This window comes from Marmota flaviventris, chromosome 2, assembly GCF_047511675.1.
Source record: "Marmota flaviventris isolate mMarFla1 chromosome 2, mMarFla1.hap1, whole genome shotgun sequence".
NCBI classification, from domain to species: Eukaryota; Metazoa; Chordata; class Mammalia; order Rodentia; family Sciuridae; genus Marmota; species Marmota flaviventris.
In genome coordinates this window covers 99,351,548-99,370,576 of record NC_092499.1, presented here as the reverse complement: position 1 = coordinate 99,370,576, position 19,029 = coordinate 99,351,548, and the positions used below count along the sequence as shown (strand labels likewise).

At 37.3% G+C, this 19,029-nt stretch overlaps 1 protein-coding gene across 2 annotated transcripts in view; it reads left to right on the top strand.

Annotated features, from left to right (window-relative positions):
* Positions 1-1,458: 1,458 nt before the first annotated feature.
* The window catches only part of LOC114085006 (RNA polymerase-associated protein LEO1), a 29,671-nt gene continuing 12,100 nt past the window's right edge, over positions 1,459-19,029 (top strand). For both annotated transcript variants that reach the window (XM_027926157.3, XM_027926158.3), the window contains exons 1-6: positions 1,459-1,567; positions 9,630-10,385; positions 13,319-13,423; positions 14,090-14,184; positions 15,084-15,229; positions 15,990-16,074. In XM_027926157.3, coding sequence (XP_027781958.1) covers positions 1,510-1,567; positions 9,630-10,385; positions 13,319-13,423; positions 14,090-14,184; positions 15,084-15,229; positions 15,990-16,074 — 1,245 coding nt within the window. In that variant the 5' untranslated portion in view covers positions 1,459-1,509. The remainder of the gene's footprint in view (positions 1,568-9,629; positions 10,386-13,318; positions 13,424-14,089; positions 14,185-15,083; positions 15,230-15,989; positions 16,075-19,029) is intronic.

Here is a 19,029-nt window from a genome sequence, read left to right as displayed (position 1 = left end):
TACCAAACACTGACCATTCATGAAATTCAATTATTGTTGGCCTATAATGTACATCTGTAGTAACATTTCCTACCAAAATCAGACTTTTCTTGTTAAACAAAAAATCCTCTGAATAGTTTGACTAGCTGCCAGTTGCAATCCATTAAAAGTCATAAAATCAATGTAGTGGGTTGTACTGCCTATTAGTATTTTAAAAACACAAAACCAAAATGGAATCGAATATAATAGAATAGGAAACCTCAGAATTCATCTCAGTATCAAGGGAAATAATGTTTCATGAAACATTTGTTTCAATTTTACATAGTATGCACATAAAACAGGTTAGGATGGAAACTTTATGATGTTTAAGAAACACTGTTGTTGGGCTAGGATTGTGGCTCAGCGGTAGAGCACTGTCTAGCACTGGCCAGACCAGGGTTTGATCCTCAGCACCACATAAAAATAAAGGCATTGTGTTGGGGAAAAAAAAGAAAAGAAAAGAAAAAGAAACACTGTTGTAAAGCTGTGCTGGTTAAAAAGTGGGTTGACAGCTCTTACTTTCCCCTTCTCCTCTCTCTCTCTTCCCCCTCTCTCTTCTCTCTCTAAAAAAAAAAAAAAAAGGAAGAAAGAAAAAGTGGGTTGACAAAAAATGGTTAGAAGAAGTCTCTTTCAGGGGATCAAGAGAGCCTTCCTTTTCCAAATACACACATCTGTCTGTCTGAGGTCAGATTTTCCAACATGTTTCAGTTCAGCCTAAACATTTCCCACAGATTGAATACAGAAATAGGAATGAGAATTCAGCTGTCTTAAGCCACATATTAAAAGACAACTTCAAATCTGTAATTTTTTAAAAAAGAAAACAGTCATTTAAAGTTTAAAAAACAATTTGTTAACATGTTTACTTATTTTGTGGTACTGGGACTTGAACCCTAAGGCACCCTACCACTAAGCTACATCCCCCCAGCCCTTTTTAAAATTTTGAAACAGGGTCTCGCTTAATTGCTTAGGCTGGTCTCGAACTTGAACATCCTGCCTCAGAGCCTCCCCAGTCCACAAGAGTACAGGCGAGCAACATATATTTTTTAAATGAATATTTAAATATTTTTGCTTTAATTACTATAGTAAATATCAATAGCTATAATCCACATAGCAAAAAAGTCTCTGGAAACCTCCAATTTTTAAGAGGGTAGAAAAGTTCTGAGACCAACGACATTTGAGAGCCCCTGGTAAGAATGGAAGCCAGGGCTTCATGCCTGCTCAAGCAGTAGGTTTAACCCAGACAGAGGCCCTTCTCCCGAGAGCCCCAAATTTCACCCACTGTCCCCGCGCGGAACAAGAATCCCCGCCTACAGGCACAGATATTGACGAAAGGGCGGAGCTTGCCTACTGAGAGGACGCGAAAACTAGGTCACAGTAGGAAAGAAGTCCTTTAATCAAATCTTTGCGACACTGTCGCGTTTCGTTGGTTCCGTGTCGTAAAGAGAGGCGCGGAGCCGCCCCCAGCTGAGGCAGCAGTGGAGGTGCGCGGCAATGGCGGATATGGAGGATCTCTTCGGGAGCGACGCTGAAAGCGAAGCCGAGCGTAAAGGTGGGATCGGCTGGGCTTCGGAGGAGGGGTGAGCGGTGGGAGCCCGTCAGCCGTCCGGTTCCGGTCTGCGGAGGCTCCGGCGCCGCCAGCATGAAGGCGCTTCCTCCACTCCTGCCTCAGCGCCCCCTGCACTCCTGGCGGTGCCATCCTCTCCCGGCGGGCGGGGATGGAGAGACGAGTCTGCGCCTCCAGGTTCTGGTGACTTAGGAGCATGCGGTGCCTGGGGAGTACCGGGGGCTCGGGGCAGTGATGGAGGCTCGGGCGAGCCTGCGCAGCCCAGGGAAGAACTTTAGGGTCTTGCTCTGTCCTGCCTTGCACAGGCCAGCGAGAAAGGGTTGTTTGTGAATGAATGTAAATGAGATGCTTAAGATTACGGGTTTGAGGTAAACGAGTTTACCGAGGGACTCAAACTGTCCTCTGGAGTGAAACCAGAGCTTGGTGTGTTGGGGAGCAAGAGATGTCTGGATGAGGGGTCTGGGAAGGGGACCAGGATGGAGCTACGCGTTAGGCGTTATGCACGGGAAGTAGGGTATCTTTGGAGAATGTGTAGAAACGGCAGAATTTCCTTAGTCTGTGATATTAGTTTTTGGGGAGCATATTGGGTCTGTTTGGAGAGGAGTGATGAAAGATTTGCTGATGAAACGAATGAATGGATGTGTGTTTATGGTGGATGGAAGTTTTTTGCCACGGAAATGGTGGGAATTTGGGTTTGAAAGATGAATAGAAAGAATTTGAAGTGAAAAAGGGCCCAAGACTAAGTTCAGAATTCTTGCAATCCTCCATGCTCAAAGTAGTGTACCTACATGTATTTCTTTCTTAGCTAAGTGCATTGTTTTGTCTCCCTCCCAACACACTTGTTTATTTTCTTCAAGTTCACTTATACTTAATTTTATAAAGTGTAGTGAAGGGAGCACTAGGTGGAGGTACATAAAACTGAATTCTAGCGTGAGGGCACTACCCAGTTATCCAGGAGATCCTAGTTAGGAAGTATGGAAGAATAGAGCCCGTATACTAACTCTTGTTTCATTACTTTCACCCTCGTTTTTTCTTATCTACATTCCTTCAAGGCACAGTTCTATGTGAGCTCTCTCATGACTTACACGAAGTTGTTTATTGATCTATATCATATTCCAGTTACTTTACTGAGTGCTGGGGATTAAAATATAGTCTCCCCCTTAGTTTACATTACTACTTAGTGCATATTTGATAAATAATTGGATGGGTAGAAGCAATCGTTTAATAAGATGTACCCTGCAATTTTCCGTTGCAAACTCATTGTAAAAGGAAGTGATGTGTAAAGATGGTTGGTTCCCTGGGTTTCATGGTTTTCTTTTTTCTTCTTTTATTTATTTATTTATTTTTTTCTGTAGTGGGGCTCCAACCTAGGGCCTCATGCATGGTAGGCAAGAATTTTACCACTGAGCTACATTTCCAGCCCTGGATTTCATATTTTTTTTTAATTAAAAAAGTTTTAACCTTCTTCTAAGTCCATTGCAGCTTTTTTCTATCTTACTATTATATAAATGGATTCTCTAGGATTTACTCCCAAATCTGGTGTGCTGTCCTTGAAGATTGCTGTTGGTCCTGAAGATAGTGTGACTGTAACAGGGTAATTGCTCTGATGCCTAGCATATTTCATTTCTATGAGAAATGAGAGTTCTATGGGCTAGGAGAGTTGTGGGAAATGACTACATCTGACAAGTTTCTCATGATAACAATTGGTAGAATTCCTATCTAGACCCAATGTGTTTCTTGTGTAAATGTGCCAGGTCTTTCTTTATTCTTTCAACAGTGTTTTGTAATTTTTCTTGTGTAGATCCTGCTCTTTCTGAACTAAATTTATTACGTTTTTTGTTTGTTTGGTGGTAGTATTAGGGATTGAACCCAGAGCACTCTACCATTGAGCTAGATACCTAACCTTTTATATTTTTTATTTTGAGACTGGGTTTAAGTTGCTGAGGTTGGCCTCAAACTTAAGGATCCTCCTGCCTCAGCCTTCTGAGTTGCTGGGATTACAGGCATGCACCTGTAATGCCTGACTTATTTTTTTTCTTTTGAATACTATTACAAGTGTAATTGTTCTCTTAATTTTATTTTAGATTGTTTGTTGCTGGTGTATAGAAATACAAGTGATTTTGATATGTTGATTTTTTCCTCCTGCACCCATACTGAATGTATTAGTTTTAACAGTTCTTTGGTGGATTTTTAGGATTTTCTACATAAAAGATCATGTCCTCTGTTAATACTTCTTTCCAGTTTGGATATCTTTTGTTTCTTTTTTTTAACCTAATTGCCCTTACTAGTATTTTTTGCACAGCTAAGAGTGGTGAAAGTAGAAATTATTGTTTTGTTCCTGACCTTAGGAGAAAGCATTTAGGTTTTCATCATTACTGTGGTTTTAGCTGTGGGATTTTTGTAGATGCTCTTTATCAGGTTGAGAAAGTTCCCTTCTATATTTGTCGAGTGGCTTTATAATGAAAGTGTGTTCAATTTTATCAGATTTTTTTTTTTGCATCACTTAAAGTGCAGACAAAAAATTTTTAAAAAATCACAATTTTTTTTCTTCATTTTTGATATAAGGTTCCACTTTAATTGATTTTTAGATGTTGAACCACCCTTGTGATGCTAAAATATATCCCACTTAGTTATGGTGTATGTGCTGTTGGATTTGATTTGCTAGTATTTTAAAATTAATTTTAGCACTAGTATTCTTAAGGGATATTTGTTTGTAGTTTTCTTAATGATGTCTTAGTTTTCTCATCAGGAATAAGTTAAAAAGTGTTCCCTCCGCTTCAGTTTTTTGGCAGAATTGAGAAAGATAGGTGTTAATTCTTCTTTAAGCCTTTGATAGAATTTGCCAGTAAAGCCATCTGGTCCTGGGCTTTTCTTTGTTGGAAGATTTCCTATTACTGATTCAAACTACTTGTTATAGGTCTATTCAGATTTTCTATTTCATCTTGAATCATTTGTAATAGTTTCTGTGCGTTGGGGAATTAATCTATTTCATTTAAGTTTTCTAGTTTGATGGCCAATAATTGTTTATAGAACTCTTGTATAGTCATTATTTTTGTAAGGTCCTCATTTTTATTCTTTACTTTAGTAATTTGAGTCTTCTGCCTTTTTTCCTTGTCAGTCTGGCTAAAGGTTTGCCAATTTTGTTGGTGTTTTCAAAGAATGAACTTTTTAATCTCATTGATTTTTCATTGATTTCTTTTCATTGTGTTTCTATTCTCTATTTCATTTATCTCTTTGCTAATCTTTATTATTTCTTTCCTTCTACTTGTTTTGGGTTTAGTTTCATTTTTCTGAATCCTAAGGTTGTTGATTTGAGAGTTTTCCTTTCTAATGTAGATATTTACAGCTGTAAATTTTCCTTAGAGTACTGCCTTTTCTGTATCACTTATGTGTTGTTAATGCTGTGTTTTAATTTTCATTCATCTCATATATTTTCTAATTTCCCTTGTGATTTCTTCCTTAGTTTTCAGTTTTTCTAAAGTATGCTGTTAATTTCTATGTATTGTGAATTTTTCTTATTTCTTTCAGTTACTGATTTTTAATTGCCTTCCATTGTAATCAGGGAATAGAGTTCAGTCTTTAAAAATTCACTAAGCCAGGCGCAGTGGCACATACTTGTAATCCTAGTGAGGCAGGAGGATTGAAAGTTCAAGGCCAGCCTTGGCAACTTTGACCATCTTAAAATAAAATAAAAGACTAGGGATGTAGCTCAGTGGCAAATCACCCTGGGTTCAATCTCCAGTAACAAAACAAAAACTACAAACACAGTTTACTGAGAAACAAAACAAAACAAACTTATTGAGACTTGTTTTGTGTCCTAACATAGTCTGTCCTGGAAAATGTTCTATATGAAGTTGGGAAAAATATATATTCTGCCTTTATTGGGTGGAGTGTGCTTTTGATGCCTAGTAAGTCTAGTTGGTTCATAGTGTTGTTCAAGTCCTCTCCTCTGTTTCTTTATTGACCTTTCATCTAATTGTTCTATCCATTATTGAAAGGATACTGAAGTCTTCCCAACTATTATGTCTATCAATCTACCCGTCTCCCCTTAATTCTGTCAGTTTTTAGGTTATATGTAATTGTTACATCTTCATGATAGATTGACCCTTTTATCATTTTGTAACACACTTTTTGTCTTTTGTAACAATTTCTGCTTTAAAATCCATTTTGTCTAATGTTAGTATAGCAGTCACAGCTCTCTTTTGGTTACTATTTTGTGGGATCTTTTTCCACTCATTCACTTTTAACTATGTGAGTGTTTAGTTCAAAAGTGAGTCTCTTGTAGATAATGTGTGTGTATGTGTATGTGTGTGTGTGTGTGTGTGTGTAAGCGCACGTGTGTATTTGGATCACTTTCAATCCATTCTAATTTCAGCTTTTTAATTGGAAAGTTTAATCCATTTGCATTTAAAGAAATAATTATTGATGGACTTCTGCCATTTTGCTTCCCCTGTTCTACTAGGGATTGAACCCAGAGATGCCCTACCACTAGGCTACATCCCCAGCCCTTTTTAAAAATTTTTAAAAACTTGAGACAGGTCTCACCATGTTTCCCTGACTGGCCTCCAGCTTGCCTAAGTTTCCCAAATCACTGGGGTTACAGGTGTGCACCACCACACCTGGCCAGATTCTAAATTTTTGTTAATCTGAGAATGTCTTCATTTTTTCGGTTTGTTTTTATTTAGGACAAATGCACATAATAAAATTAGTCATTTAAGGTGAACAATTCAGTTATATTTTGAACATTTATAATGCTGTATAATCACCACCTCTTCTAGTTCAAAAATAGAGCCTCATGTCTAGTAAGTACTTAACTCCTCATTTGCTCCTTCCCGTAACCCCTGTCACCCTCTACTTGCTTTTGTATCTATTTTTATTTTTTCTGAAAATTTCATTTAGTGGAATCACATAATGTGAACTTTTGTGTTTGCCCTCTTCCACCTAGCATACTGTTTTTGAAGCACTGTAGTATATATCAGTACTTCATTTCTTTTTTGTTTTTAATTGTTTGAGATGTGGGGATTGAACCCAGGTCCTTGAGCATCCTAGGCAAATACTGTACCACTGAGCTATGCTCCTGGGCACCTCCATTCCTTTTTTTTGGAGGGGGGTGTTACCATGGATTGAACTCAGGGTCACTCGACCACTGAGTCACATCCCTGGCCCCGTTTTATGTATTTTATTTAGAGACAGAGTCTCACTGAGTTGCTTAGCACTTTGCTTTTGCTGAGGCTGGCTTTGAACTCCCGATCCTCCTGCTTCAGCCTCAGCCTCTCAGGCTGCTGGGATTACAGGCGTGAGCCACCGCACCTGGCTCCATTTCTTTTCAATGACTGAACAATATTCCATTCTACATATATATCCCAAATTTGTTAAAGCGGTCGTTTGTTAATGGACATTGGGTTGTTTATACCTTTTGGTCATTTGAATAGTGCTATCCTGGACATTCACATATAAGCATTTGTTTGAGTGTCTGTTTTCAATTCTTTTGAGTAGGAGTAGAATTGTGGGGTTATAAGGTAATTCTTTGCTTGGCTCTGAGGAATGGCCAACTTGTTTTCGATAGTGGTTAAACTTTTTTTTAAAAATTTTTTTATTGTAATTTGTTATATATGACAGCAGAATGTATTACAATTCACATTACACATGTAGAGCACAATTTTTCATATCTTTGGTCGTATACAAAGTATATTCACACCATTTGTGTCTTCATACGTGTACTTTGGATAATGATGGTCCATCTCATTCCACCATCATTTCTAACCCCATGCCCCCTCCCTTCCCCTCTCACCCCTTTGCCCTTCTAGAGTTCTTCTGTTCCTCCCATACTCCCCCTCCCTACCCCACTATGAATCAGCCTCCTTATGTCAAAGAAAACATTTGGCATTTGTTTTTGGGGAGCTTGGCTAACTTCACTTATCTACTGAAGGGCATCTAGGTTGTTTCTGCAATTTAGCTATTGTGAATTGTGCTGCTATAAACATTGTGTCCCTGTAGTATGCTGTTTTTAAGTCCTTTGGGTATGGACTGAGGAGTGAGATAGCTGGGTCAAATGGTGGTTCCATTCCCAGTTTTCCAAGTAATCTCCATTCTGCTTTCCATATTGGCTGTACCAATTTGCAGTCCCACCAGCAATGTATTTTTTTAGTTGTAGTTGGATACAGTACCTTTATTTTATTTATTTATTTTTATGTGGTGCTGAGGATTGAACCCAGGGCCCCGTATGTGCTAGGTGAGTGCTCCACTGCTGAACCACAACCCCACCCTCACCCCCATTTTTTTAAATTGGAATGGTATCGGAGGATTGTACCAGGGCTAGAGCATGCTAGGCAACTGCTCAGCCACTGATCTATGTACCCAATCCGTGACTGAACCATTTTACATTATCCTTAGCAATATACAATTGTTCCATCTATTGTTGTCCTTATCAATACTTTTTATGTCAGCACTTGGAATATGTCATTCAATGGATGCCTTTTGGCTTTCATAATTTTAGCTGTTATCCTTACTAGGGATCTCTTGTGTAGGATAGTTTACTTCTCTTTTGATGCTTTTGAAATCCTTTGTCTTTGGCAGTTTGATAACTATATGGCTAGGTATGGATCTGTTTAGTTTATCCTACTTGGAAATGTAGATTAAATTAGGGAAATTTTCAGCCATCATTTCTTCAAATATCCTCTCTACCTCCTTCTCCTTTATCTTTGGGATTCCTTTATTTGCATGTTCTTGTACTTTGTGTCCTTGTATAATTTTTTTTTTTCTACAAGTCTTTTAGGCTTTGTTTTTTTCTGATTCTTAGGCTGGATAATCTGAAATGCCTACTATTTTCTTACTGCTTGAACCTCTCTAGTGACTTTTTCATTTTAATTATTGTACTTTTCAACTCCAGAATTTCAGTTTAGTTATTTTTCATAGTTATCTCTATTAATATTCTGTTTCGTAATACATCATTTTCATATCTGTTCTTCAGGGAAATTTTTTATTTCAGGGACAGTTTCTAACCTTTGTCCTATGTATGGGCCATTCTTTGTTTCTTTGTATGTCTTATTATTTTGATTGATAACTGGTATTTCATATATTAAAATATGACAACTCAAGCAATCATTCTCCCTCCTCCCTGGGATTTGTTGTTGCTGTTTGTTGTAGCAGTAGTTGTTCATTTATTTAGTGGTTCTTTTCATCTAATTTTGTAAAATCTGTACATTTTGATGGACATTGCCACTGAAGTTTCTGTTCCTTAGTGGTCAGTAGTGTTTGGATAGGAATTTTCTTAAATGCCTAAGACCCACCAAAAACCTCCTGTTTTTTGGAGATTGGCTCTATGTATGTGTTGGGGGCATGCTTTCAATATTTAAACGTGCTTTCAACCAGGCAGTTTACAATCTTGTCCTTTCCCTGCTTGTGCAGAGCCTGAAGAGGGTGAGAGCTTAGCATAGCTTCTCAGTTCTTTCTTCATCATGCAAATAGCCCTTTCCTCTCAAGGTTTTTTATTATTCTACTGTTTGTTCCAGCTGCTATCCATTGACCCAGGCTGAGGCAACTAGGACATTTGCCTATTAATGCTTTGGTCAAACTCCAGGTAGCTGTGTCAACACTGGGAGAGTTTCAAGTTAAGTGAGATAAAGGCGACTTTTTGAGCCAGTTCTTCAGGGAGCCATCAGAGGGGTCAAAACTAACAATTTCAATTCTTTGTGAATGAGGTCCATTCTCTTTCCTCCAGTAGTGGCACCTGTACCAGAAATGTGGGCTGTTATCTTCAAGGCAGAGTTGAGCTAGGGAACAGGACCAGGTAAGCTAAAATACCAAGAGTTCTTTTTCTTACCAAGATTTAGCTAATTTTTTTTTTTTTTAACTAAGCATTCCCCAGGTTCCTGCAACTTTTAGTTAGTCTCCAGACTACTGAGAAAGTTGATTCTAACAGTTTTTTGCCAATTTCTTTCTGGCTGTTATGTTGGAATGAACTTTTGGGGTTCCTTACTCTGCCCTTTTTGGTTGATGTTACCTTATATTTTTATAACCCTTATGTTACCTTATGTTTATATCATAGATTCTGATTCTGGATCTGACTCAGATTCTGATCAAGAGAATGCTGCTTCTGGCAGTAATGCCTCTGGAAGTGAAAGTGATCAAGATGAAAGAGGTGATTCAGGTCAACCAAATAATAAGGAACTGTTTGGAGATGACAGTGAGGATGAAGGAGCTTCTCATCACAGTGGCAGTGATAATCACTCTGAAAGGTCAGACAATAGATCAGAAGCCTCTGAGCGTTCTGACCATGAGGACAATGACCCTTCAGATGTAGATCAGCACAGTGGATCAGAAGCCCATAATGATGATGAAGATGAAGGTCATAGATCAGATGGAGGGAGCCATCACTCAGAAGCTGAAGGTTCGGAAAAAGCACATTCAGATGATGAAAAATGGGACAGAGAAGACAAAAGTGACCAGTCAGATGATGAAAAGATACAAAATTCTGATGATGAGGAGAGAGCACAAGGTTCTGACGAAGATAAACTGCAAAACTCTGATGATGATGAGAAAATGCAGAACACAGATGATGAGGAGAGGCCTCAGCTTTCTGATGATGAGAGACCACAGCTATCTGAGGAGGAAAAGGCTAATTCTGATGATGAGCGGCCAGCAGCTTCTGATAATGATGATGAGAAACAGAATTCTGATGATGATGAACGACCACAGATGTCCGATGAGGAGAAAATGCAAAATTCTGATGATGAAAGGCCACAGGCCTCAGATGAAGACCGTAGGCATTCAGATGATGAAGAGGAACAGGACCATAAATCAGGTGATACACTTATGGAAACCAAAATGACTTACTAGAACCTTGCAGGTATAGCAGTGGCCTATTCTCTTTCATTTCCATCATTACTCTTTTTTTCTTTCTGTCCCTCCATTTTGACATTTTCTCATTCTATGAAATTTGCTTCTTTTAGGTCTTCCTGTTTATTCTATCTCTTCCCCTTCTTTTCATTGGTGATAGATCAGAAGTTAAAAAAAAAAAAAAAAGAAAGAAAAGAGACAGTAGTCTCAGAGAGATGTACAGTACTAGAGGAACTAGATAATTAATTGAATTGGAGCCATTTCCATGGGTTACTAAAAAGCTCATCTCATGTGAGACAAGATTTTTCTGGGGGAAAGACTAAATACTGTTGAAATATCCCTGTTAGTTGTGCTGAAATAAGGGCACTGATCCAACTTAGCTTTTTCAGATCCAAAATTTGATAAACTAGAGGTGATCAGACTCCAAGGAATTCACTCAAATTTGCAAGAAACTAATTATAAAAATTGAATTGCAAAATTATTTGTTTCACTGAGCATAGTATTTCCCTAGGGGCAAATCTACAGCAGATGCCAAATTATACTAATCAGGAGTTTGCCTGGGGACCATAATGTGTAGAAAATGCAAACATCACTGATGAGCTTAACAGATAGTTGAGCTGTTGCCTGTTTGGCCCATGCATTCCTACCCTATGAAGCTTGGGGTCATGACACTCATTCCCTAAATACTACAGGAAACAGACTAACTTTAGCTTCTGGATCTCCCTTTTATGATTATTATTTAGACTGTTCTGCTGAAGTTAAGACATCTTCATCTGGAATATATAAAAAAAATAGAGATCATGTTTCTTTTATATAAAAGTTACCTTAATTAGGTTGAAGTCTTTCTGAAGTAATATTTGGATTGCTTCATTTTTGTAGGTGGTCAATTATATTAATTACATTTTCATCCCATCTTCTGTTTTTATTTTTTATTATTTTTTTTAGTTGTAGATGAACACAATACCTTTATTTTATTTATAATTTATTTTTGTGTGGTGCTGAGGATTGAACCCAGTGCTGCATGCATGCTAGGCGAGCAGTCTACCTCTGAGCCACAACCCCAGTCCTTGATCCCATTTTTTTTTTTTAATATTTATTTTTTAGGTGTAGATGGACACAACAGAATGCCTTTATTTTTATGTGCTGCTGAGGATTGAACCCGGGTCTCGCCTGTGCTAGGCGAACGCTCTACCGCTGAGCCACAATCCCAGCCCTCCCATCTTCTTAGAGAGTTTAAATATGGCAGTATCTTTCTCCCTGGACCACATACCTCATTAATATTCAAAACCACATTTTCAGAGGTGGGACAGTAACTCCTTGATAGAGCGCTTGCCTAGCATGTGTGTGGTACTAGATTCAATTCTCAGTACCACATAAAAATAAATTAATTAAATAAAGCTATTGTGTCCATCAACAACTAAAAAAGAAAAAGAAAAAAGAAACACACATATTTTTGCATTATTAGGAGAGAAAGCAAAATACTTCCAGAGATGGATATAGGTCTGTGTAGAATATCAGACTGCCTTATATTAATACTTTTCTCTCTTTCCTTCCTTCCTTCCTTCCTTCCTTCCTTCCTTCCTTCCTTCCTTCCTTCCTTCCTTCCGTCCATCCGTGCTGGGGATTGAACCCAGGGCCTTGTGCATGTGAGGCAAGCACTCTACTGACTTGAGATATCCCCAGACCCCTTATATTAATACTTAATAACTAGTTCAGATTAGGTAGATTATTTGTACTGTTATCAGAATCTTTTAAGACTCATACAGTACATCCTTCATACTAGCAAAGTAAGTCAAGATTGGGGACATGTAGAAGAGAATACAGCTACTTATTTTGTTTAACTCTTGGTAGTTCTGTATTAGTTTAGGGATTTTCATGAATTTTTTAGGTAAACAATTGTACCAGAACTAGAAATAGTGATATATTTTTTTCCCCCTTTCTAGTAATTTTACATTGCTTTTCTTCTATAATGAGTCATAAATTTTTATTTTTTGAGACAGGGTTCCAGTAAATTGCTGAGGCTGGCAAGTTGATTTTTCATTTGTTCATTTTATTATATATATACACTCAAATACTTTTTTTTTTCCAATGCTAAGGATCAAATCCAGGGTCTTGCTCATGCTAGGCAAATGCTCAGCACTAAGATATACCTCCAGCCCTTTTTTCAGTCTGTGTATACAGTTTTATTAGTGTTAACTAACACGTTGTATAGATTTCTGTGGCCACCACCAGTCAGGATACAGAATAGTTCTATTACCCTAAAAAACTTCCTCATGCTATCCCTTTTGTTCTCATATCCTCTCACTCTTAACCTCTGGCACCTGCTGATCTGTTCTTTCACTATATTTTTGTCTCAGAGAAAGCTGTATAAATAGAATCAGACAGTGAGTTTGTAACCTTTTTATATTAGCTTCTTTCACTAAAATGCATTTGAGATTTAGCCAAATTGTTAAGTATATCAATATTTCTTTCTTCTTCTTCTTCTTCTTCTTTTTTTTTTTTTTTTTTTTTTTTGCGGGGGGGTGGTGGTGGTGGTGGTGGTATGGGGGTGGGGGACAAGACCAGGGATTGAAGTCAGGGACAGTCCACCACTGAGCCACATCCCCAGTCCTATTTTGCATTTCATTTAGAGACAGAGTCTCTCTGAGTTGCTTAGTGCCTTCCTAAATTGCTGAGGCTGGCTTTGAACTTATGATCCTCCTGCCTCTGCATCCGGAGCTGCTGGGATTACAGGCATGCACCACTGCACCCGGCCTCAATAGTTCTTATGTATTGCTAAATTGTGTTTCATTTTGTGGATGTACCACAATTTGTATATTTCCAATGTTACTTTTAGAACAAAATTCAAAGTTATGATGCAGTTGGGATTATGCAAAATTTCTAATTATACTCTTTTAGAATCAGCAAGAGGCAGTGACAGTGAAGATGAGGTGTTACGGATGAAACGCAAGAATGCAATTGCATCTGATTCAGAAGCGGATAGTGACACTGAGGTGCCAAAAGGTACTCCTAATTATTTCTTTTGTATGTGTATTTCCATACCTGTTTTTCCCTTTAACTGCATGAGAATGGGTGAATAGAATTTAATTTTGCTGATTTTATCATATAGATGAACCATCAATATCCTGGCCTTCCACGTGCTTCTCCTTTTTCAATAACCATGTCCTAGACCATGCCATTGTTAATAAGTGTAACTTCTATAATCCCAATTTCAAGTAGTCTGCTTTCTGGCCCACCTTTGTTGATTGGTTTATATGAATTATCATTCATTGTTTTTTGCCTGCACCTAGATAATGTTCTTGTGAAGATGGGTCCTGCAGATATGAATATACAATTTTGAAACTTGAGGGACTTATATAGACAACAGGCTTATACAGAGTGCTTAAGCTCCAACTAGACAAGAAGAAACATTAGGTGTCCTGGGGAGTTAAGGAAAAGTGGATAAATAAGTATGCAGAAAATAGAAGGAAAAAGAAATGTCTCTTATGCAGCTTTGCCTTCCCTCCCTACACGTAGGCTAGTCAGGTCTTTGAAAGCTAGTATCAGAGTTGTGTTTTGGGTGATTTTCTGGTGCTAGTTTAAAAACCTTGGGGATATGTTAAAGTGATCAGCTTTGAAGAATCTTAGTTATAGATATTAATTCTGTACATTTTTCTTTCTGCATTGAAGATAATAGTGGAACCATGGATCTATTTGGAGGTGCAGATGATATATCTTCAGGGAGCGATGGAGAAGATAAACCACCTACTCCAGGACAACCTGTGGTAAGTAAAATGATTAATGTGAGCTGAGCCCCTTATTTAAGGTTAAGTAAAAAGTTTCAGAAGTGGGCTGAGGTGTAGTTCAGCCATAGAATGCTTGCCTAGCATGCATGCCTGTAGGTTTGATCCTCAGCACTGCCGGTAAATAAACAAGTAACAAAAAATTCAGATGAAGGGTCTCTCTTACTCCAGGAAGAGGAAGTTGATAAATGAATCGTAGTAGGAAAATAAGATAAACAAATGAGTTTCTTAAGTTATGTAGGAAATTCTTGATTCTAAGGAGGAGTAAAAATAACCTTCCAACATGAGGTGGTGCTTTGCCTTAGGGGGCAAGTCTTGTTTGGATCTGTGACCTGAGAACCACTGACTTTTGTTTTTCTTGCTCTTGCAAAGAAATGTATGCTGTATCTTTGACTTTGATTACTAGAGTGACTTCATATTGAAGTAATGATTACTTTCATACTGGTTTTAAAAATTTTTTTGGCTGGAACTGAGGGTTGAATCCAAGGCTTCACTCATGCCAGGCAAGTACTCTCCCACGGAACTATACCTCTAGCTATACTTTGTTGATGATTATTTGGAAGATAAATTTTTCATAAATGAAATATTTTTCTTGTACTGATGGCTTTGTTTCCCCTAAGGTGTTTTGAGGGTAATTGAGTAGGGATAGGGATTTAGGACTACTTTTTTTTTTTTTTAATGGTGCTGGAGATCAAACCTAGGGCCTTGTGCATACAAGGCAAGCACTGTACCAATTGAGCTATATTCCCAGCCCTTAGGACTGCTTTTGCCCTAAAATGATATCCAAAAATATTTCTTGCTTACCTGAATAAAGTGTGAAGGACAACTAGGGAGTCAATAAGGTCCCCGAAAGCTCTAAAATTCTATGACTCTTTCACTAGGATGAAAATGGATTGCCTCAGGATCAACAGGAGGAGGAACCAATTCCTGAGACCAGAATAGAAGTAGAAATACCCAAAGTAAACACTGATTTAGGAAATGACTTATATTTTGTTAAACTGCCCAACTTTCTCAGTGTAGAGCCCAGGTAAGGGAATTAATTAAAATTTTTTTCTGGATGTTGAATAGAAATATGTGGAGTGTTGATATTTTTCTCATTATACATTGAGTTGGCCAATGATAGAAATGGAAAACTGGTTGTATATCACAGAGAAAAACAAATCAAACATCCTGATGTAGAAAAATTATGGATTACTAATAAGGAAGACTTTTGATGCTTCTGATTATTTAACATTTTAATTTGCTTATGAATTAATAGGCATCAAAATTCTTTAAGACACTTTAAAATTTGTGAGCCCTAAAAAAACTGAAATTGAGGGTGATGAAATGTGCTAGAGAAACTACAAATGTCCACTGTATTAACTATTGTTGATACAGAAAAGCTAATAATAGTTAGGGACAGTTGAACATTACTTATAGGTAATCTTAGTTAATTGTTCTTGTGTGATTTAAATGTTTTTTTCCCCTAAGCAAAATGATGTGGAAAGTTAGAGTAGCATGGCCTATTCTTTGGAAAATTTCCATAAGAATAAAAAATATTTTGAACATTTAACCTTACTTTTACTTTATTTCAAATAATATATATTAACTCCAAATCTTAAGAAGTTATGGTAATTTGAAAACTTCCTTGAAGTTGAGCATGGAGTCATTTGGCCATTATAATTTTTGAAATTTTATTTTGATTTTTTTGGGATATAATGGTGTATATTAATAAGATATATCATTGTATATAACAGTAATATTCTTTATAAAATATGATTAATAGTTTACTTTAAAAAAATTTTTAGACCTTTTGATCCTCAGTATTATGAAGATGAATTTGAAGATGAGGAAATGCTGGATGAAGAAGGGAGAACCAGGTTAAAATTAAAGGTACCATTTCATACTTTACTCTTTTGTTATTGGTACTGGGTATTGAGCCCCAGTACCAGGAGCACACTACCACTGAGCTACATCCTCAGCCCTTTTTATTTTTTTACTTTGAGACAAGATCTCACTAAATTACTGAGACTGTCCTTGAGCTTGTAATCCTTCTGAATCGACCTCCCTAGTAGCTGGATTATAGGCATCAGCCTATATGCCTGGTGAGACTTGCTTTTGAAAATGATTTTTTTTTTTTTTTTTTGATATTTCTTGTTCTTGCAACCAAATGAATTGTCTGCCTTTCCAGAATTTTTTTTTTAAGGAAGAAAATATATTCTTTTCTTTGTAAAAGTGTTACTGGTTTATAATTTTCTTGCTATTAATTCTTTTTGGTGTCTGCTTCCTTCAGATTAATAGTACTGTAGATAAATATTTAGAACTACTTTTAGATGTACTATGGGTAAAAGTTTTAGCAACTTCTTTAGGAGGAAATTCTTCAGACTCTTTAATCTTAAAATCACATATGAAAGGAGAGTGTATTACTAGTTCCTAACACTTCCTTACGTGTCCTTTTCTCTTTTTGTGCGCTTTCAGTCATTCCTCTTGATCTGTGAAAAGGCAATTTTATTGTATAAATTCCCCTTTATGTTCTTTTTGATACCCTTTACTATCTCGTTATCTCTATCCAGGGAAAGCCTCTGATCTTCTTCTAAGTAAGGAGGGTATAGCTTAAGTAGATATGTTAGAGCTGAGTTGTACCAAGAAAAAAGAAGCAGTTCAATCCATGATGCTGAAACTGGAGCTATACATTTTAAATTCTTAAATCTGAAGGATTTTTCATAAGTTTTTTATTTGCCAGTGGATATTGTACATGGTATTTCAGTGTTAAGAAGGGACAGTTTGGCGTTTTTAGAGTTCAGGAAGTTGAGTTTTTACATTTCTACTAATACCATCTGTCTAAGTATGGTAGATCAAGTACCTAAATAATTTTGAGCAAGGGGTATAGGGCTTCCCAAGCTTTTCAATGAGGCTTCACTGCTTCTCTCTCTCTCTCTCTCTCTCTTATTTTTTGGTACTGGGGATTGAACCCAGGGGTACTCAACTACTGAGCCATATCCTCATCCCTTTCTTTATTTTATTTAGATACAAGGTCTCTAAGTTGCTTAAGTCCTTGCTAAGTTGCTGAGGCTGCCTTTGAACTTGTGATTCTTCTTCTCAGCCTCCTGAGCTGCTGGGTTTACAGGCATGCACCACTACAACCGACACTGTTTCTCTTCTTAATGGAAATGCAAATCAAATAAGAAAATGGAGATTAATCCAATGCCAGTGATTTGCTCAAGATTACACAATTAATAGAGCTACTCCTTAGATCGTTGTTTTTTGTGTGTGTGCTGTCCTCCCTCCACAACCCTTCAACCATTGGCCCATCTGTTAATATTTCTTTGGAGGATATGTATGTATTCAGTTGCGATTAGCAATATTAATTTCCCATGGCTCTTTTAATGCCTCTGGCCGTATTCTACTGTTTTTCATTGTTTCTATCCTTTTTATAAATTTATGTACTTTTTATCTATTCATTTATTTTTGCATTTTTTTCTCTTTTGTATCTGTCATAATGTAATAGCAAGTATCAATATATCTATTATATATTCCATTGTGGGCATCAGAATTTGGAAATAAATACCTTACTCTAAAGCCTCAGTGCTTCAGAGTACAATATATCAGTATTTAATGTAGACTACTGTCTTTTAGAACCTTGGTGTGTGATTAAAACAAAAAGAACCATGGACCTTTTGTTTCTTCCTTCCTTCCTTCCTTCCTGCCTGCCTGCCTGCCTGCCTTGTACTGCCTTGTACTGGGGTGGGGTTGGGGGGCGGTGGGCACTACCACTGAGCCAGCCCTTTTTATCTCAGGAAGTTTTCCACGCTGGCCTTGAGCTTGAGAGCTTCCTGCCTCAGCTTCCCAAGTTGCTGGGATTATAGGCATGTGCCTCACTACCCTTCATTTCTTTCTTTCTTTATTTACTTATTTTTTAGTTGTAGTTGGACACAACACCTTTATTTCACTTGTTTATTTTTGTATGTGGTGCTGAGGTCTCGCATGTGCGAGGCGAGTGCTCTACTGCTGAGCCACAACAGCCCCTTTCATTTCTTAATTAATGTTTAACACTAGATTTACCAGTCTTGAGTTAATTGGTAGCTGATATAATGGCACATACACATGTCAGCCTTAGCAATTTAACAAAACCCCATCTTGAAAAATAAAAAGGTCTGGGAATTTTTGTAGCTCAGTGGAAAAGCACCACTGGGTTGAACCCCTAATACCATCCTTGCCCCTGCCACCCTTCCAGTCTCCTAGGTCAAAAAGAGTTAGTTGATTAAGTAGTTAATTCTTTAATCAACAAGCAATCAGGTACAGATTATGTACCTCTTTGAGGTCATCTTTAGAAATACTTTCATGTATCTTTCATTCCAATAGGACAAGACTTAGCAGTGTGTCTTAATTATTATTATTTGAATCACTTTATTGAATAGAAAGCATTTGTCAAAGACTGGAAATGTATATAGCTCATAAGTAGGGCACTTGTTTAGCATGTATGAATCCCTGGGTTCAATCCCCAGCTATATAAAAAAGAAAAAGGAAAAAGAAAGCAAGCATTTTTCAAAATGGCTTCTCAGTTAATAATGCCAATATATATACTTATAGGTGGACAACCTATTTCTTATGAGAGGGAAAACAAGTAAATAGTGACAAATTGTTTTAATTCCTTATTAAGGAAAATTTCAAACATATATAAGGCAAAAAGTATAATGAGTTCTCATGTGCCCATCACTCACTTTAACAATTGTCAAATTGAATAATCTTGTTTCATCTGTCTTGATACCTACCTTCCGTGGACATTTTTTAAAAATTGGTACTAGGGATTGAACCCAGGGGCACTTAAACTGGAGCTATGCCCTTATT